The 22055-nt window shown below is 47.6% G+C and overlaps 1 protein-coding gene across 9 annotated transcripts in view; it reads left to right on the forward strand.

The window, feature by feature from the left end:
• The first annotated feature begins 5391 nt into the window (after nucleotides 1-5391).
• LOC125957044 (terminal nucleotidyltransferase 5C) overlaps nucleotides 5392-22055 on the forward strand; it is a 35661-nt gene continuing 18997 nt past the window's right edge. The window contains exons 1-2 of one of the 9 annotated variants that reach the window (XM_049689429.1): nucleotides 5392-5493; nucleotides 7743-8515. In XM_049689429.1, the coding sequence (XP_049545386.1) occupies nucleotides 8480-8515 (36 nt within the window). In that variant the 5' untranslated portion in view covers nucleotides 5392-5493; nucleotides 7743-8479. Of the gene's footprint in view, nucleotides 5640-7742; nucleotides 8516-9681; nucleotides 12268-22055 lie in introns of those variants that run through there. The other 8 variants (XM_049689423.1, XM_049689427.1, XM_049689426.1 and 5 more) reach the window with 8 other exon arrangements.

Genomic DNA, 22055 nt, shown 5'->3' on the forward strand with positions numbered 1-22055 from the left:
GTGCAATTGCTTTCGAATCACACCTTCAAGCACTCCGCGCCATAAATGCCTGCACACAACACAGCAACGACGCGGACGTTGTCACTGATTGGCGACAAATCAGTCAGCCGCCTTAGGAAATGTGTTTGCAAATATTGCGTTTTAGTCAAAATCAGACACGCCGCTCAAAGCATTATCCCGAAACATCCTGCTCTTCACCCTTTTCGTTGGTACTCCCTCGTTCGTCTTCGTTCCACCTTGTCGACCTTGGTAGACGTTCTTTCGAAAGTCCTAAACCTGAAGCAGAACGGAAATATTATTTGAAACTAATACAATCGACTACTAGATTCTGGAACGAGGTTGTAAATGGTTTCGATTAAATATGTATACAATCTGACTTATATAATCAGACAAGAAATGCCGCGGCGCTTGTGCGTGTGTCAATTGCACATGGTAATGAAGTACGGAATCGATACGATCGGTCAAAACCTCGCGTATAGAATCGTTTCATGCTGCAATCGCCTGACATAATACAGGTAGAGAACAAGGTGATCAGCTGCCGTCTAGCCCCGCAAACAGCTTTCAATTTTATCGACCTTCTTGGGCGGGTCTAGGGATTGGTTTTTGGTATGCCTCCAGTTTGCTGGGCTTCTAGACACACTGTCTTTATTTATTTTTATTTTTTGCTTTGCAGAATCTTCGACCTGTTTGCCCGATAGATTGTTCGCACCGTTACTGATTGGGCTGCAACTATCACTTCGCCGGGTCCTTGGAAGTAATCGTTCGGCTGTCTAGTGGGTTGCTGCATTTCGAGCTCCCCCCGTTTTCGGTAGGAAGCTCACCTTCAGCCTCGTTGGGCCTTTTTATACCGCTTCATCCTTATTTCTTCAACTCCTAACTCCCTTAACTGATTGGGTGAAGGGAGAACCTTTTAGTACTCTGCTAAAACCATTTTGTTTTTATTTCTCAAGTGATCGCAGTAACCTGCGCGATTCGATCCGTCCGATACCGGCTCGTATTCGACAGTGATTGTATGAAAATTGTGAAAAACAATGTACAATATGTTACATACGATATGTTTTGCTAATTGTATATTCTCCGTTTACTTGATTCAAGTAATTTACAAGTGATTCAATTCATAAGAGTTGTATTTATATGCGTTGCTAGGCAGATTTTCAGGCGTCTGGATCCTTCCTAGTTGATTGGTACGCACGACGAACTTACCATATGTTACATTGTAGTAGCCCTATAATGGCAACATTTTCTTACATTTAACTACATGTGATTCATGTTTAAACGCGCATAATCGCAATCGCAGTCTGGTAGGAGCCACTTGGTGGAAAGTTTGGTTGGATATTATGTTTTAAAAATGATTTTTATCTACTAAAATCGTGGTGGAAGGAAGACGATTCCTAACGATGCCCGCTCTGCATCAGTTGGAAGCTGGAGCCTCGACGTTCTCCTCTTTGGAGGCTTGGGGAAGGTCACAAAGGATGTTTATCTCCGGTTGATATTTGAGCGCATGCGAGCGGTGACGAGAACGAACTGGAGCGAACACCGGACGACCGTTGCTCTCGTAAAGACGATTCCATTCCAAGAGCAAAACCCCGGTGGAGGTTCTCGATCATTCCTGCTCATTCTGGCCACCGCAGAACCGTGCCTGCCCGCAGCGCAGATACGCAGCTCCCCCTTTCGAGTACGAGTATGAGTTTGGGTGGATGAGTGGTAAGGCATCATGAGATGGGGGAGTATTTGACTCTCTGTCTCTGGAGGTGGATCGCTGAGCGAAGCTTCAATCTTTTGGGGAGCGTATCTGCCTGGTACACCATCGAATCGCCATCGCCAAGCCGCGGAGCCCTCTACTCACGGAGTTACGGACCGGTTTTACCCTCGGCAACCCTTTCGACCGATCTCACGCAACAACCACCGCGGCGTGCGCTGCGGTGACAAGAGTGCCCGAAGGCAACACACGCCGCCGCCGCCGCCGCCACGAGGGAACAAAACGAACCAAACAAAGGGCAGCCCGCTTGTGGGTGAGTGAGAGCGAGAGCGTGGCAGATGGTTGGATACAAGGTGGTTGAGGGATGGGGCGGGGGGGGGGGTGCAAGAGTGGCCGATGGAGGGAAAGAGCGGGTGTAAAGAAGGGCGACGAGATTGCAAGTGACGGAGGTGGTCGAAAACAACTTGTTGTGCCAGAGCGCGATGTTGTATGATGCGGAGAGGCAGGGAGAGAGAGAGGGGATATCTGGTAAAGTCGCGATGTCCGAGGGTTGCGGTGAATTGGCAAGGAGGCAAGTCGGGTATATACGACCGAACGAACGAAATGCCATAATGTAATCTTCCTCGATGTGACCGCGACCGATCGCGCGGTACCGCCGCCATTGCCGCCATTGCCGCCGTACGCGGTTTCGTGGTTGCCGGTTTGTCAAAGTGAACGGCGCAAAGTGAACGGCAACGTCGACTAGCACAGCAGCGTCTACTAGCAAAGTCACTCTGCACCACACCACAACACACACTAGACGGCCGCCGATGGCGGAGAGGGAGTCGGGAGAACGGGCCGGGGGTGTAGGGGCCGCGTGACTTGGTTAGAGAACTTTGAAGGCTTTGAAAGTGAACGTCACACCCCGCCCCGCCATAGGTTTGGACCCGCGATAGAACTCTTATAACGAAAACGCCACTTTGCACTCCTTGCGGATGGACGCGGCCCGCAGGAACGGGAACGGGAACGGGACCGGGTGTTTGGGGTACTGATGGTCGCCCCAAACAAAAACAACTGCAGAAGCAAGAGCATAAGCTCCAGAGCTAAGAGAGCAAAATATCAAGAACATTTTTCGTTGTCTTCCCCCCCAATTTTTTTTTCAATTCGGTCCAAGCGAAGCTGTATAAGCTCCGGTGCGAGCTCTGGCTGCTGTGCGTGTGTGTGTGTGTGTGCGCGAGAGCTGGTGGGTGTGTGTCGTGCTGCTGTGTGCTCCCAAATGGCTTGGTCATCGCTCTTCAAGCTCGCCACAATTTGCTTCCATCGGAGTTGGCCTCTCGCTGCTGCTATGCGTTTGCTATGAGGCACTTTGGTTTCACCAACCAACCAACAGAGCAACAGACCAACCAATCACACGCACACAAACCCATCAGGCACGCCGTTTCTCATGGCTGCATCAACTAGCAACGCAAACCCCGCCAGCAGAAGCATGCATATGAGTTTGGCCTCCAAAGATCATTCGGCGGAGGCTTTCTCATTCGAAACGGACTTATCACGGCCGAAATGATTATGCTATTGTGAGAAGCGACGACAGTTGGACTTGGATCGTTTCGCACTTTTTTCTTCTTTCCACAAATTGAGTAAACTTCACCGATTCATTCGCGTATATTGACTACCGAAAATACCGAAACAAAACAGTATTACCTCCAATGCATCCCCGTATGACATATGCAGGTGTCGACGTGTGCTATACATCGAATCGTTTTAGATAAACAATTTTGACAAATATTTTTGCTCCTCTGTTTCAATTTTCAATCACAGTGGGCCAACCTTTTTCGGGGAAATCTAAATTATAATAAGCATTAATATGCAGTGGACAGTCTTTTGAGTCGTTCCCTCAGAGTGCGGCCTAGGGGATTGACCCAAATAGTAGACGCCACGAGGCCCCCCCCCCCGACTCTCTCTCTCTCTCTATCTCTTTTTTTTCTCTCTCTGCTTTTCTCACATTGACCTCACACACTCTCCATTTTGGGGGGCCTTCTAAATGATTTTCTAAATTTGCCAAAAAATCTACAAACTAGGCATATATTCCAGGGGGACCCCCTCGGTTCGGTTAGTATTTTTGGCAGGAAACCCCCCCCCCCCCCCCCTTCACGGGCTCGTCTTTCTCCATGCAGCGCGTCGTGACCCTCGACCGTTTCGCTGCAAGCGAAGACTCCTCGAAGACGCTTCTCTCTGTCCGGTTTTTTGGTCCCCAAAAGAGAACACGAATTAATGAACATAGGCGAAGAATCGGTTGACCGGTCCGGCTTGGCCGCAACAGGAATTGGTCGTTTCCTGTTTTTTACCTGTTTATTCCCGATAGTTTCTTTTCGCGAAATAATACAGCAAGGCCAAAAGAAAATCAATGTGAGGCCTTTTTTTCTGTTGTTGCAGCGATGCCACGCCATCGCCATCGCCATCGCCTTGTTCGTAAGGTTATGGTTCAAACTTGTATACGCTCAGATAACAGCAAGACTCAATCACTTGGGCAAGGTGGGCTGAGCCCCACCTCGGTGATGGATGAACGCAATTTACGAGAGTTCAAAAACATTATCAGCGACCGACTATTTGGTCGCGTTCTGCGCCACGGTTATCAAAGGTTCGGCCTGTTGTGTGCCTTGTGTATGCTTTTACCGTTATCGCTAAGACAGCAGCCCGCAAAACAAATACATTCTCGCATGGGGGTAAGCACAATTGGCACCTATATGATTCTGCCAGCCGTACATTGACATCCGTACTCTTTCGGTCGTCGCTAACTGGTACTGCTGCTGCTGCTGCTGCTGCTGTCGCTGCTGTCGTCGCCGGGTCATGGAGTACACACCAGGGTCGTTATGTTTTTAAGAAACGCGTCACGCAAAGAATTACACAAAAAAGCAACAACCAAAACCACTTCAGTTGGCGGCGGCGAAAATCGCGCAGCACTTTCCAATCGCCATCGCCTTTCCGCCTGCAAATGCCTACACTCAGAACAAATGTGGGCAACCGGTTTACTCCCCTGTCCTCGATTTCCACAGGATTTCGGTTCGGCTATTAAACAACGCCACGACGCTCGGCAGATTTCTGTCCTTTGTTTTTTAACTCGTTCTGAATTAATTACCCACTGGATTTTGGAGGAAAATCCAACGACAACCAATGGAGAAAAAAAAGAGGTCCGTAAACGAATGCCACCGATAACTCCAAGACCCTTTGCGGTCCCAAAAGGCCACTAGCATGATAGTGCAGGCCATAAGTAGTAGGCTCGGTAGTGGATGTTGTTGGTTTTGCCGCAAGCGGTCGGTTGAGCCAGAAAGTACGACGTTGTTGTGTGTCAAGCGGTTCAAAGAAACTTGACAAAATTGAAAGTTTAGAACCGAAGCGCCGTCGCTACTACCAGAACCGGATCTAATATCAGCCGCAGCGCAGCGCGATGGTTCGTTCTTATGGCAACGACTAAAGGGGAGCGGTTGGAAGGAGGTTCGTGCGTTGGGAAAGTGGTAGGGTACTGCGATGAAAGAGTGAGAGAGAGAGAGAGAGAGAGAGAGGGAAAGAGAAAAAAATAACGAGGAAAGGAAGAGACATCGTGTTGCTTCGGACGAGAGTTTACTTGATGGCGCTCGTGAGCGCTCGGTTCGCGTTGCGGGATTGCGGTTGCTCTCCCACCGTTCGGCGACTGGTGCTACTAGTTCTCGGTACTGGCGCTACTAGTCTCGTGTTGTCGGTTGTGTGCAGAAGAACCCTGATCGGCTCGCGCTTAATCGACAAGAAGAGGAGTACAGAAGCATATAGCAGTGGCTATAGTAAGGAGTTTTGCATCGCTAGTGGTGAATATAGAAGCTGTACGGGAACGATTGAAAAAGCGTTTTTTTCTCGGTGTAGCTGACGGTTTGCTGACTGGCTGGCAGGCTGGCTAGTCCTACCACAACAGGTTATAGGCTTTTGCACGGTACGATCCAATTTGCTTGCCACCCCAACTCCCAAATCCTGACCAACCAAGCGTTCTTCGTGACCATAAGCGTTCCTCTGTACGCCGGGAATGTTATGCTAACCCGCACACGTACCGTTCGTTCTGTTTATTGGTGTCCATGTGCGTGATTGAGAGAACTTTCGTGATTTTTCCATACACCTTCTCGTCGTGGGTCGTGTGGTCTCCGTCCATACAACTTGGACTTATATCCTAGACCCGAATACCGCAGATCCATCGCCGCAGCGACGCAGTACCGAGTGCTGGGGTTTTCTGTACAACGGACGGACGGAAAGGGGGCTTGTTGGGCATTGATCGATAAATTGATCCCTAATTTTGATCGCGCTGCGGATAACGGATGCGACCGGAAAGTAATATAGAAAAGTGCTTTACTGTGCATCGCGTGTGCTTTAGTAAAGGAAGACAGGAGTATATAACTTTCAAAAGCGAATAGTGAAATGTAATCCAGCTCCAGTGACCTTAGCAGAACCATAGCAAGAGCGTATCTTGAACCCGAAAGCAGCGAACAGGTGGTAGTGGGATTAGATGATGAGTGGCGCATGTTGTAGGATGGTGACGACGTGAGGTGACGACATTATTGTTGGTTAGGGCTAGCGAAGACTTACGGTAAACTGCAGCAAGTATAGCGAGCTTGAGCGCGTGCACCGCTACGACGACGACGACGACGACTTTTCGGCAATCGCAGCCAAAGTACGTTACCCCGGTAGAAGGAAGAGGTCAGGTTGGAGTAGATTATTCCGACGCGACCTCCCTAGCGCATAGTCGCAACACGAACGCGAACGGGACAACGCGATACAGGACACACTTGCCAGGAGAGGAGTAGTAGAAGCGACCGTTGCTGCATCTTTGATTTAGAGCCATCGTCATACACAGCACAGAGAGCGAGAAAGAAGTAAAAAGGAAAAGTGCGTGTCTACAGGGAAGACCGAGAAAGCGATAGAGAGAGAGCAGAGAGAGATAGAGAGAGGAAGAGAGAAAGAGATAGATAGAGAGAGATAGAGAGAGATAGACATAGAGAGAGAGTAGTGAACCGCAGGGTGCATGTGTGTGTAGGTGTTGCTCGGAGCAAGCTTAGTAGTGAGTGACCCCAAAAAAAGAGGAAAATGAAAATCGCAGACAGCAGTGTATAGTCAAGCGACATTCGACATCGATCGGCCATTGCGCTGATGCCATCATTAGGAAGAAACCCGTGGCCGAAGTATTACTGCTTGTCTCTCTACTCTACTGTGTGTCGTCTACGTGGTTGCATCCATTTAGCAAGGACATCCCGAGTGCCAGCGAGTGGTCGCTAGGAACTACTAGATTCTGACAGGAGAAGCAAACGTTGCTCGAAACTGTGTTCCAGCTGTGTCGATGGAGGTCGATGATCGATTTTGTCGGATTTGGTTTAAAGCACAGCCATTATTTCGCACAGCACTATAGTGTCCAAAGGTGTCGAGTGTACTTTTACGACGACTTCTGTCCGGTTCTCTCGCCCCTACTACTGTCTCCCGACAAACATATTGTGTGTGCGTGGGGTCTTTCGGGAGGAAGGAGAGGGCGCGGGGGGGGGGGCTTTTTGATGGCATCGCACGGTACGGCATTAGCGGGCCGTTTGGTGACGAGTGCAAAAGGGCCATTTTGCAACGTTTTTTGTGAGTTTTCGTGGCGAAGAGTGTGCTGCGCGCCGTTCGAAGTCCGACGGCGACGTTGAAGAATAGCAGCGTAATTGCTTCGCTGCGGCGCTAGCGAGTAATGAGCGAGTGCCGCATGTCGATGCGGTATCCGTCCGTCTGTTCGGTCGTCAATTGTTTGAATCTTTTCCCCCCACCCCACCTCTCCGCTGCCCACTCGCACTCCCTCCCTGCCTCTCTCTCTCTCTCTCTCCCTTCTAGCAAGTGCTGACTGTAGCGAGAGTTGTTTTTAGGCTAAATATTTGTAAATGTTTTTGTTTTTGCGATTTTTTTTCATCAACTCCATCAAACCCCTAGCAACCGCAGCCTACTCGCCTATCCACTAGCCTCTACCAGCGAGACACCAGCGAACAATATCATCCGGCACCGGACTAATTTGTACGCATTGCAGTTTCAGATTCCAGCAATAAGGCCAAGCTGCTACTAGCTCACCGATAAACTGCACCACCATCCCCTTTTGTTGACTTGGGGCTCCGGAAGAGACGAAGAAGAGACGAAGTGAGTGCGTGCTTTTGCAGCAAGCAGGAAAAGTCCTAAGCGTGTCTTGCTCCGAGATCCAATTGGAAGAGTTTCGAGATTTCCAGCACACGTGTCCCGCGTGAGAGAAGAAAAGTAGGCGCACGGTGCGGAAACGATTTGAAGGAACGTCTGTGCTTAAAGGAAAGGAAAAATCAACGGAAACGGGAAGATCCCGCTGTGTCCGGTAGAAAAGTGTGCCCTACCTTTTTGCGCGTTGTTCGTGCGCCAGTGCGTTCTGAGCTCGAAACGGGACGCGGCATTGCGTGTCCGGGGTGCCCGGGTGCCCGTGATCCACTACCGACCGACCGACCGACCGGCCGTGTGCGCGCGTATTATTGCCCAAGCATTTACCACACCAGATCCCCAGACACCAGTGTGTTGTGGTGTCAGTGTACCACGACAACAGTGCGCACGCTTTGTGTCCGTTCCGCCTGCGTCTGCCCGCGTCTGCACAAAACGTGTAGTAAACCTGTAGGAGAAGAAATCGTCGAAGGCGTGTGCGCATAGTGCGTACTTAGTGCCATCCCGGAGGGTAGTGCCACACCACACTACAACACGCCTTGCCTCTTCATTCTTCCCTTGCGTTGGATCAACGAAAAATTGGTTTTCATGATATCGGCTTGGATAAACCCCTATAATGAGAAGGTAAGCAACCCATATTTCGAATTCCCTTGTAGTGTGCATATTATCACTTTTTGTTAACCATCTTTTTGCAACCATTTTACTACTACTTTGCTACCCTGTTTGCGTTGCGCTACCGAAATACTAAGGCAAGCGTGGTGAGGGTGAAGCGCCATCCACCGCCTCGTGGGGTAATCCGGTTTCTCTATTTCCATTTCGGCTTAAGCGCACGTGCTGCGAGCCATCATGCGAACGCGTGACCGCGTGTGCCCATAATACGCGCTCAAGACTTTACGTACCCGCTGCTGTGCGGGGTAGCGGGAAAAACGGGGAGAAAAAGAGTGGAAAGCCGCTGGACATGCAAAGAAGTAGTGGTGGAATGGGGGGGTGGCAGGAAAACTCAATCGCAAAGAAAAACGAAAAGCCGAACAAACGAAACGAAAACCCCTTCAATGGTTTGTGCCAAGCCAAGGAAAGTTTCAAAAATCAGTCGTCGTTTCCGTAGCTAAAATTCAGTGCGTTCAGTCAGCCATTGAAAGTACACACTGCAACTGTAACACACACACACACGCACACACTTACAGTGCAAGTACAGTGCAATCGCACTGATAAAGAAGGAGGAAAAAAAAGAAGGTGAATGATTTCTCTGTTCGATTTTCGCTCCTCCCATTAGTCCATTTCCATCCGCCACCCACCGAACCCCGGCCCCGGCTGGCAGTGGCAGTGATAGCTGGCCGTCACTGGCCGTGCTCCGAGATTGTAGACATACCCCCTCCCCCCCTCCCTGTGTAGAGGTGCAAGTCGTCTGTGTGCTTTTGGGCTACGTGCAACAATTTTCCAACACAAAAAAAAACCCACTCCACAAACGTAGGCCATGGTTTGCCATGCAGTTCATCCAGTGTCACTGAAGGCCGTGGCATATGTTCAGTTAAACATTAGACAAGTTGGCGTTGATGATGGAAGTAATTTCACCGCAACATCGCAACATGGCTTACTGTTGTTGTGCCTGATGGAGACGACTATCGTAAATACGATAAACTAACTATTACTGAGTTATGTTGCAACATGCATTAGACAGATTTTCCTATGCATTTGCATGCAGTAACAGGTTAGTATAAGCAAATGTTACATCTGCCGAAAATAGAAATGCTTTGGAAGCTTATTATTGGAAGGTTTGGTAAATTAAGCGAAGGTTTGGTAAATTTTAAACATTTTAAAAATTGGAAAACTGTTGTGTACCGTACACAACGAGTTATATGGTTCAGACGAATTGCTGCTGATGGCCAATCGCTGTTTTCAATCGTTGGTGTCCCAGGTGAAACGCACCATTTCATGCATGATCTTGATGTGCCCAAGTGTCTTGGGACATTGGGTTTCTTGGCGTTCGTTCGTTCGGTGTAGGCTAAAATGGTGCAATGTGCCTTCGACCTCAACCGACCAATGATCTTCCGGTTGTTAGACACCTCGTGTCAATGGCGATGGTGGTTAACATCATCCATAGAGAGAGGGTGAGAGAGAGAGAGAGTCCCAAGCAATGGTGAAAGAGGCAGAAGGGGGGTTCGAAGATGTGCGCTAAGACCAATGGTACGACGGTATGCAGTTGGCACGGCGGTGGCGTGACGTGGCCACACCGATGAACCGATTGCTTCGAAACACAAGCATTCATTCTAAAAAAAGAAAATTGCCAAGGCAAAATCATTGCCCATTCTCTATCGCGAGTTGTTGCGGGCGTCATTTGTCCAACTCTGCTTTTAGCTCTTTCTTTCGTGCTCTCTCTCGCTCTCTCTCACTATATCTCTGTCTGTCTCTGTGTCATGTTACGCAGCTACGAAGGAAGCATAAGGAAAACCGTCCGTTTTACCTTGAGGATTTGGATCACTCATCAGGATGGGGAATCTGCTGCTGCCACCTGCAACGCGAGGGAATGCGTTAAAGCATAAAACTATCAGCACACGAAGGACGGTAGAAAGAGTAAAATTACATTTAAGCAAAAAATCAACGAGATCGGTGGTGCAATGCACAGGACCATTCTCTAGCGAACCTGATAAGCAAAATGGTTCATTTGCAATCGAATAGTTTTTAGCATCCGACCGAGCGCCATGACCTTGATCTTGTTTATACGGTTTGATAGTGATGGTATGGAGTTGTTAGCACACGGCACACGGCGAATGATTGGCGTTAATTAACATTGGCCCGCAGCTAAATACACCATACACACAATCCACCGCATATACAACGCATGAAAAACACCCTCGTACCTCCCACATGCCGATTGATCGCACCAACACACACAGCATACAGCGCCCGGGACAGCCAGACTCCGGACACAGAAATTACTGTATTGTTCTACGATCATAGCAATAGCTCACGTGCATGAGTTCGAGATCGAGAAGCGGATTGAAACCGCACACACCTTGACAGAGACGTACGTAATCACGCGCTGCTTGCTCGTAGATGATGCTTCCGATGACTATTGTACGATTAAACATTACCAATTCAATTAAGTAGCAAACGGTGCAACATGGCACTTGCGCCACTTCTCTACACTCTTCTCCTATTCCTTCAACTGTGTGCAGTTATCGTACCTGCAATTGCACCGAAATTTCTAGTAGCGCATGTGCCCCGAGGTAGATGGAAAAAACTAGCACTGCAGCGCGTGTACTAGAAGTGTGAAATGTGACCTACGACACGTGATCGCGAGTGGTAGCTTATCGGATCGGATTTGTGTTTGCGTAAATACTCCAACGGCATTTTCCTCAATTGCGGCCAGTCAGTGCCCAGTGTTATACACTTGAATGCACTCGCACGGAGCATTCGGAGAAATCGTGTTGAATACAGTTTGTCGCTTTCACACGTGGAATCGTCTCTCCCTTGCTCTGGCTTTGAAGTATTTTCCGGTGACAACAACGGATCTTACGCGGGTTGCGCTGATAACGGGGACGGTGTTGCACCCCGACACAGCATGCCGGTCACGCTGTGCCAAGATGGTGCAATAGAGAGCTCTGATCAATAGAATAAGAGCGAATATAATGTATTGCATAACAAAATTTATATTAAACACAATCTTGCTCGATAACGGCACGGCGGTATTCGATTCAATCTTGCCGCATTACTGCAACGTGAATGATCGAATGATGGAAAAAGATCGCACAAAACGACCGAAGCGATATAGGCAAATAAACGTATTGCACATACTATGGCTAGCGTGACGGGTGAGTACGTGGGCGAATGAACTGAGAAAACACATCAGTATCGGAGCGGAGAGAAGGGACGACGACGCTTCCAATTATGCAAGAAGGACTTGCGATGTGCGCATTGTGGCGCGCGAGTTTGCTTACGCGCGCTTCACCCGCTAATTCACATACGCACACGTGTGATAGGAAAGTGAAATCATGCGCTTCAAATGCGTGCCTGGAATTGATAAAGACAGGTGACATCGTGCTTCTACTCCTTAGTGGGTGACGTTTCCATTCTCCTCTGCTCGAAGGCACGCAGTGCAGTGTTCGATGTTGTAATACAGTTTAATGTATCGTTCGTCAATGTTTTTATTAGCAACCCGTTCCATTCGCCATCACGTCTTGACGAGGATACTTCCTGGTCCCGGGGGGAAGCGGTGAAAAATGTTCATCCGGAAATATAACACAATGCGAGGATAATGTGCTGCATTTTTTTTTGCATCCAATGCTTAACGGACTATTCTTGGACAAACAGTAGAGTCCAGTAATGGAAGCTTCGCCTTATCAAAAGCTTGACAAAATGACAAAAAATCTGCTTAGGTGAGTTGAAACAAAGAACTCTTGTGTAAGCTTGAACACGTTCCTAGATTATTTAACGCGTTGAAGAACGGTTTGACCAAGGCGGCGGCTGTTAAATGCAATGCGGATCCACTGCAATCGCTTGCGGCTGCTCGCTGTAACTGTAGTACAATCCAATCGTAGGTTTCTTGCTTATCAGCGAAGGCGCAACCACACTGAAACACCTGACCGCAACATTAACATAACCGAAAACAAACAGTTCGATAATCACTGCTAGGGCGATAACGCCGCCCGCGCGCGCGCGTCGCTGCACAATGGCGTTCCATCGTTTTTATCAGCTAAAAAACAACACCACGCTATGTTTCGCGGTTTATGGCCGCCCCCCCGGTTCAGTCCGGTCGGTCGCCTGGACGTCTCTTTTGTAACGCCAGCCTTTTACATCCCCTCTAATCTCTCGAACCCATGATGGAGCTGATAAGACGAGATAGGCGGGTTTTTTTGCTGCGACTTGCTGACGTTCATCGCTAAAGCCGTTGACACCGTAGCGGGGGAGGGGGTATCGCCCAAGACACATTAACAGCAGGGAGCTGCACAAGCGGTGGATTGGCACAATCCACAGATAGTAAAAATGCATGCAATTTATGAATGCTGAATGAAAGACTAAATACTCTCTCTCGATTGGGTATTTTCCATCAATTTCCGAAAGGTACACAAACGCAGGCCAATGCAAACACACTTACCGTACTTCTGAGTGTTCTCGGGAGGCGAACGGGATTGGCTATTGGCAAGTCATTGGCTTTGTTTGACGTGAAGGCAGCATGATCGACACTAGAGCATCCTGATAAGCGCGTTGTGTTGATCAAATCGCAACGTGCGCTAGTCAATTGATTCAGAGCAGTGATTACTGTAGCCTATTACGACGACTACGAACTACTACCCCCAGTCACATGATAGTGGTGCTCGGAGGACATTGACCTTCACTCACGGTGAAGCTTTTTGACCTAGAAAGAAGAGATGTTTCCTCGTGCTTTTCGCTTTCCCAAGGGTGTGAATGACTGTATTAGAGACGCAACAGAATCAATATCGCAAAAGAAAGCGTTCGTGAAAGTATTGTGCTAGATTCTGAAACCTTTGCTAATAAGATATTGAACAAACAAAACAAAAAACTAGCACAAGACGCTATCCATAAAAGGAAGCAGTGTTCTCGGTTAGTTGCTATCGGCAGCTCCAACCGCTGGCATATACAACACTGCGATCAAAGCGGTGGCCCCCCCGAAAACACCGGCCGGTGTTTTCGTCATTTATTTTTATTTGACGCGTCTACGTAGGCAACAGGTTCTGGTCGTTCGTTCGTTCGTGAAAATAGTCTTATGTTGTCGAACAGCCGACCACGGGACGACCACGGTTTTGCACACTTGCAACACACTTGAACAAAGAGTCGGGCAATAGGGAAAGGCGAATTGTAGCAAAAGGTGGTCGGAACGCCGTTCTATCGGCGGGGGAAAGGGAGCGGAGGGAATCCAACTTTGAAGCTTTCACTAGCACCGCAATCACTTCCAAATGCTAGTAAGCGGCTTGCAAGTTACATCTTTCTTTTTTTCGCGTACATCCGAGTATGTCAGGAAGAGGCGAGTCTCTGCTATACATTACCAAGGTGACGTACCAGTTTTCACTTGGTAACCAGAACGCTGCGGTTCGCTTCCTTCATCCTTCAGGTTGTAGATGCAGATTCGACGCCGAGAAGGTGAGATAGCATTGACAGTAGCAAATACTTCGGGAGTGACGGTGACGATAGACAGTGCTCTGGCTCTCTGTTAACCGCATTGCTGATGTGTTATTGATCGCCTTGCCAACAAGGAAAGGAATTTGATCCGATATTGCCGATAGCTACTAACCACACCAATACACCATGTTCGGTAGCCCGATGATGATTACATGGCACAGCATCATCGTCACCCTCATCATCATCATCATCATCCGAAGACGCTCCTGATACTGGCACAGACATTTTGCGAAAAAAAAAAAACAGCTTGATACCATCCGGGCATGAGCCAGGCGGTGCTGGCGGTGGACGACGAGCACATTCAGTTCAAAAATATGTGCCGATTCTATATATATATCTTCAAGCGACGGTGTGCAAGAAGAGAAGTGCCTTCTTGTTAATGGGCGTTGCATGGTTCCGCGAGACGGTAGACGGTCTGAACGGTCGCTATACGGCCAGGCTATACAGGGACAAGCGGCTAAGAGCTTTATGTGCAGAGTTAATTTAAATCGGTAAACGCATCCTTGAGAAGAACCCTTGAACGCATCATATACGACAGAAATCGCCATCTATCGCCAATCCGAAGACTAGCAGGGTAGACGCAGTTAATTGCATAGCCAAATCCTGCTTATTTGTACCGAGTATAACCGATTAAAAAAGTTGCGCACCTGAGAGATAGGTTCATGTTTAATGCAGTGGGGTGTGTTAAGTGTTCGAAAATGTGGGAAATTGATGGCACTTTATGTAATTATTATATCGCTCTCTTACGATCTATGTTTTATTACTGCCTGCAGCGCGATGGATTAAAATCAAAACCATAATCAAGCGTATGGCGCGTATGTTGTGCTCTGAAATGCAATGACATGAACTGAATTGTGAGATGGCGATGGCGACGAGTTGACGTCCCCAATTTTCCCCGCATTTTCAATGTGTTCCTCCTCGTTGCTGCTTTAGCCCCGCTCTGCTGTGTGTTCAGTGATTGGCGAGTGTCGGTCGGTCACTCGGTTAGGGAGGACCCTGCGTGACGCCAACGGTTGCTCCTCGGCCCCGCAACATTGGTTGGGCTGTCTGCTACTCCATATGTGACACCAGACATTTATAATTAAATTGGCGCCCGGCTATAGGTGGTCTCTTACTACCACAATGTTGAACCGAACAAGCGAACACTGGTCAAAACCAAGACCAAGACAGGGAATGTCGATAAAGCGGGTTGTAGCTTCGCTATGAGTCGCTACATTGTGTTAGCATTTCAATAGGTAAAAAGGTTGTCCAGCGAACTGCTTGAGTTATCCGGTTGGTTCTGTGACAAATTTCAACAAAACCCATTCGCTGGGTGGGCCTGGGGATCTCTAGGAATGCTAGCAAAACTCTCCGTAATTCGATCAAATTCACAAAAAGCATTTTGGAAAATATTTCTGCCGCAGCATGGATTGATTGGTAGAAGTACGTACATGTGGCACCGGTGCGTTGCAATCAATATTTGTATGAGACCATAACTCACATGCTGATAGGCATTGTACAGAGCAGAGCGAGCGTTGGTCTTGGTTGGTTGATTTCGAGGAATGTTTTACACTTGTTGCTGTGCAATCACCCACAGGAGCTTCACATATACGGGCCAACCGTGGTACTTTGTAGCATCAGGTCACGAACGTATACAATCGCAATGGTGAAACGTGTTCAAATCGTATGTGTATTGTATAAAGGAAAGGTGTGCCTTTAGGGCAGTTGTTGCAGTAGTTAATCTGTCATTGTGATTACTGCTTTTAATATGCTAGGTAAAGTAAAACCATTGCCACATTTTACTTTACTTCACTGCACAAACTGTGAGTACAGGAAAGCATATGATAATAAAGACTCATGAACATTTTCATCCCATTTTTCTAAAGCCTAAGGGGATGTGGTGCTCATTTTCCGGCTCTCATTTCTCTTGCGAGATTTGGAAACTCACACTCACGGCCCTCGATACTCATGCATGCGGTCGCTTGCTCGGGACATTTTTCGAGATTGCTCGGGAAATTTCTATCAAAGAATCGATCAAAAGCGTAACCTCGAAGTAATGTTGCTGCCAGGCGAGATGCACTATGGATCCAATCTGGAAATTCTCTGTATTTTCTTCTTCGAGTAACTCACCGAACTTCTGCTGTCGCGCGCAAGTCCTTCCCGGCGCGCAATGCGTGGGTAGGGCGAGTGTGAAAATTCACTCAGAGAAGTGTTCGTATTCGCTGCTGCTGCTGCTGCTGCTGCTGCTCTGAACCATGTTTGAGAGCGCCGAACCGAAAGTGAAAACTCCCGTTCGATAACAAATGCCGCGACTGCTGCTAACGCTACCATATGGTAGGGAAAGCGTTGCATATTTTCACTCTTCTTAATGCTAGCCACAGATCGGTTTTGATATACTTAATTTTAAAACAAAATAAAGGTTGTATAAAGATCCTAAAATAAATACCACCAATTTTATTTGCAACATATGCTGTGAACGCACAAAGTTCGCACCGGACGGGATGCCACAAAGTTTGATGCAACAGCTGTTAGAAATGCGTGATTTTTTCTCATCTCTCAACTCAACATATATTAGCTAGCAATCTAACTAATCGATCGATGCGAATGCAGTTGTACTGTCATCAAGATGCCAAATGTGAGTGTTGAAGCAGCCAAATATCGATGTTTATGCTGTGGAATGATTGGTTTATCCCAAATACATTAAGGAAGGCAGATTCATCCAAGAGAAGAGACCTCTCTAAAGCGAAGGTCGCTGAGCTACTTTCACTTTTGCACCTGACGAAATATCTTCAACTGCTTCTGCTGCTGTTGGTGCTGCTGCTGCTGCTGCAGAGCGGTTTGCAGCGCCACCCGTTGTGAGCGCGAAGCAAAAAGGGGAAAGAGAAACAGAGATAGAGATCGAGAGCGGGTGGAAAGAGATAGATGGAATACAAACTGTGGAGAAGGAGTGCCGAGGAGACACATGATCGCATTGCGCAATAACCTATCCCCGGTATTTGCATTGCGCCGTAACCTTGACATTTGTGTCTCTTCAACGCATTCGATGATGAGGAAGAGTCTTCTTCGCAATTTTGGGCACAACTTTCGTTTAAAATTGTTTCCGATAAAACATTTCAATTAATCACTGTATGTTCACAACATTGTGTAGCTCGATGCATACTGAGCTCTTGAGTTTCGATTACATATTTGATAACTACCATCCGTATACTACATATACTAGTAATTGAAAACAAAGTAACACAAATTGAATTGATGATTCCATTACGGTACCTTTAATTGTTCTTTAATAAGTTCGAATACATTAGAGGTTAGATTGTATAAAATACATACAAACTACTTATCGGTATACCGAAACATGCAAGATTCTTGAAATCTGCTAACAGTAACTTGCGCCCTCTGGTTCCTGTTGCCATAGGAACGTGCTGCTGGCAAAATAAAATAATCACACGTTTGAAAGGAAAACAAATGGTTTTTATTCGGTCCGTTGTTGAAGCCTGGAATATAGTAAAACAAGGATGAACATAACATCTCATTGTAAAAAAATGTTGCAGATTGTATGCCATATTTTATTGCAAAGAGCTTGTCTCCTCCCTGGTGTGTGTATGTCTTTGTAACCCATCTGTTGATTAAATGAAACAATACATTTTTGTAAAATTATATACTAAATTTAAATATGCTGGACACATGAATGGAAGCATCACTGAAACTTACGTACTATCCTGATTCCCTGGTGCGATCGTTTATTGCTTGTGTCAAATGTCTAGTATTTGCGGGTTTCAAAGCTTCCTTTCCATTGACCTTTCGACATGCAAGTGGCCTTAGGTATGGTACCCTTATTAAATGACCGCTTTTGAAGTTGGGCCTGTGCAATTGCAATACCATTGTATCGATAGACTTGTAGAAGGGTTCATATCTAACCCTTTTGTGAATTGGAATTTTAAATACAAGAAGTTCATTTTGTAGCCGTTTTTTTCGAAGCTGGCGAATATGAATAGAAATACTTGTTCCCGAAATGCCAATGCCCTGTTTGTGTAGGCACCAGCAACCCCAAAAGTCTCATGTTTAAGCTTATTTGTCGCACAGAGATCCCGTCGACGATAAATTCATGCATCAGAAAATCTAATTTACTAAAATGAAAATGTACGGCGCATACGACTTGGTCATCAGGTCAGCTTTATCAAACCATCGTTAAACACAATAATCAATCAACGGAAGACTTGTTCCGTTTGACTACTATCAATTAGTCTCTAATAATTGGAGACGTGGCATGAGCAAACCGGCAACTGACCGGGACTGGATGAAGGCAGCGTGGTGTCAGTGAAGGAAAAAAGAAAACACAAAAAAAACATTGCTATCAGACGCCGGTGGTATGGTCGAGAGACTTCCGGCGACAACGGTTGCATGAGGAGTTTCCATGTTTGCCAAACCGCTGGCAACGGGTGGGTGGAAGTGGGGCTTATCAGTATGTCATCAGGTTTGGCCGCCGATAGCTGTACGTTTCACTGATAGCAGCGCGATGAGATCACTGGACGCCAGTCAATACTTTCTTTTTTGTTGTTTTGTGTGTTTGAGGCTTGATTGGTGAATTGACAAAGTGTCCTAATTGGTAAATTGAGCACAAGGCGCATGGAAACGATTATTAGTAATATGTTGCAATAGACGTGGAACAGCTGCTTATAACCTTTAGAAGTTTAAGACTGTTGGCCTTTGACTCCTTGAAATCCACGTATTCCTTGTACAGTTAATGGTATACGTTGACTGTGGTCGCGCGTTTTTATCGTGTATAAGGTGAAGGTATGCCGATTGGTAGATTTATTTGCACGACACGATAGTTGAATTGAACAATAGCTCATGTTTTCACATAGCACTGCTATGCTTCCCTATAAACAATCTGTTCGGTGTTGAGCCAACTACCATAAATACCTCATGAAACCTTCCTCTCTCTCTCTGTATAGAAGAGATGGTAACACGTACTACCGACCCAGTGCCGAAAGGTACAGGCTCTGATACCTCTTCAAGGTGAGTTGGTGTCGGTTGGCGTCTCAGAGACCACCTGCTAGCCCACTGGTGGCGTTAGTTTATGATTGGAAGGGAAGAAACTTCTCGCCTCCAGCAGCAGCAGCAGCAGCAGCAGCAGCAGCAACAGTAACAGCAATCCATTCACCGAAGTTGAATCCATGGTGCAGGAAGCGCCCAAGCTGTGAAGGCCTGTGAAGAACCGACTAGCATGAATGAGTTGAAAAAACAAACCGAATGTAACTGTCCAACTCTAAACGATAGCATGAACTTAGCGTGATGCACTCCACAAGCAACAAGCAGACTGGCTACCACCAGCGCTACGTAACAGCAGCATGGAGCATGATCACGATCGGAAGACATCAAGGTTAGCAGGCAACTCCTGCGTCGTATCCGTCGTAGCGGAAAGGAATTTCGTACGATCTCTTTTCGTGCCGTGGTTTGATGGCGACGCATTTGTTGCCATTTGTCAATGAAGAAGTGACCGAAACGACGCTGACGCGCTGACGGCAAACTAACAAACTCACGCGTTCTGCCGCATGTGCATTGAAGGTTTTCAGGATTAGTACTGGCGCCTCCACCAACCAAAAGCTCACGTGTAGCTGCTGCTCACATGTCATACATTCTGAGCGAAAAGCGAGGAGGAAATCGTAAGTGCTTTCATTTCCTTCTCACTCGTTCACGTTTATGCATCTGGTTGCAGCACTTCAACAACAAAGCCTTCTTGGACACATTTAGATTTCACTGAACACTGAGCCAGGGATTTGCCAACTTGCAACTTGGGTTTAGACGAACCATTAACAATCCGCTACCACCCATTGCCGCGGTACGTCCTTCTGGATCGCCATCACAACATGGCTTTGCCGGAGGGAGATGGTAGTGATGATGATGGTGCTGCGCTGCTGGCAGTTACAGTGTCTAACAATAAGTTTTGCACCCAAGCCGCATGTGTGCGTCTATCTGTCCGATTAATGAGCGTAGATTTGTATGTGTGTGTGTGTGTGTGTGTGGCCATCGTGCTTGGAGCACAACAAGTTGCCCAATTCCCAACCTCACGGTGACACGGTCACGGGCAGGGTCTGGCGATTGGTGGCCGACTGCTGGCCGTCTCTCCAGCAACGGCAACAACCGCGGCAGTCGTCTCGTCCGGCCTCGATCGAGTGCTGCATGCCATGATTCGGTTTTCTGATGGCGTACACACGATGGCAATTTTAGTAGCCCCACTTGCTCCACTTCCCATTCGCTTCACTTGCATAAGTTTGCCCCCCCGTCCGATTGGCGCTACCTCATGTACCTCATGAGTGGTGTTGATGTGGTCACTCAGGTGTTTGATCAGAAATGAAGGGGAACAACGGGGCGCGGGGCGCGGGGCGCGGCGCGGCGCTATGCTGAAAGAGTGGTGCAGTAAATTGAGCTGGCATTCGCCTGTTATTGGGCCTTTTTTTCTATTTTCGATTGCGAAAGTGTAGAAATCGTTCGGTCGGTTCGGTGTTTCAATTATAGAAACGAAAATCCTACCATTTTTCGCCTTCGCTTCACGCACGATGGCGATACTATATGCGGCGGGGGGCGGTTGCGAGGCCGGTTGATCGACGCCGCCGTGCGTTTGATTCGCGTTGCAATGTCCAATTTGAAGGATTGGTTTATAGGAAGGAAACGTTGACGAAATCCACGACGACTTTTGCCACACATCCACACACACCTTTGTCAACATTATTGAGCGCGATCGGATCGGAAAAAACATTAATAGCTATTATTTCGTGATCATGACTGCGTGGGGCCGTTGTTAAATACTGATAATGCTAGTATACCCATATTCTTAGCTCACCCAGTAGATGGGCAAGACAATCTAATGCTAACATAGAACAACTCTACCGTCAACGGCCTAGAACGGTCTCTTCCTTTCGGTGCACTATTGCCACGTACTGTTATTGTTTGTAACCCGTAGTTTACTGGTGCAGCAGTGAGTGTGTGTGTGTGTGTGTGTGTGTGTGTATGCGTTTGGCTTTCCTCTCTGTCATCGCTAAACAGTACGACTAATTGAGGCCGTTATTATCTTAATTGAAACTTCTGTGCAGACCGGGCGTGTGTGTTGCAAGAGTGCAATTTACACAGTTCGTTTCGGAAGCACTAAAATCATCGCCAGCGAACGTTGTGCCGACGCCGTGCGGCCACTTCCCCGGTCTTAAGACAAAGGCAATGAAGAAGTGCAGTAAGAAACCGTTTCCACGGTCATCGTCATCAGCTGCTGGCAGGCACCGGAGTTCGATGAGCTCGATGATCGGGTTTACGCGGTCGACAGGAGAAAATGGACTATGACTCGGTCGGTCCATTGACTCGGTCGGACCACGAGCCCAGCTGCGTCATGTCATGATGTACTAAGCGTTCGGCGTTTCGCTTATGCAATCCGCTCCCCCGCGACGCGACACAGAGGTGTGCAGAATCTTGTACCCCGTATTACCGACCGCATCGATGACGAAAGTGTTTTTCGGTTGATTGTAGAACGGTCAACCGACGTTGTGCGACACAATGTTGCGAACAGGCGGCGGCTATTGTCCAGCCACGCGCGTTCACTATACTATATGGTTTATGTCAGTGTGAAGCATGTTGACATGCTTCATTACTATGGCTAACCATCGTCGTCGCGAGCGTCACTTGGGCGAGGGGAAGGGGGTAGCAATGGGTCATTAAATCTTCCAACCATTTACTAGGTGCGATCATCACAAACGCACATCAAGTTCACACATCTCTCTGCTACTATTCGGTTCGGTCTCACGCTTCAAGCAGAAAGGCAGACTGTTGATTCAGATGAAGCCTCTGTCTCTTTACGTTTGCAGAAAAGGTATGCATCTACAGGGGTCTAGAGGTGGGATGCTTCCAGCACCGTCTTGAGATGAATGGTGTTTTACGATGTTGCTGGATAGTGTTGCCGGTTGCCGGATCGGGAAAACGAGAAACAATCATCGGATCAGAGTAGCCCTGTCTTACACTCTACCACTCGATGTGTGGTGCCTACGTATACTTAGATCGA

The sequence above is a fragment of the Anopheles darlingi genome, chromosome 3 (genome assembly GCF_943734745.1).
Source record: "Anopheles darlingi chromosome 3, idAnoDarlMG_H_01, whole genome shotgun sequence".
In the NCBI taxonomy this organism is placed as follows: Eukaryota; Metazoa; Arthropoda; class Insecta; order Diptera; family Culicidae; genus Anopheles; species Anopheles darlingi.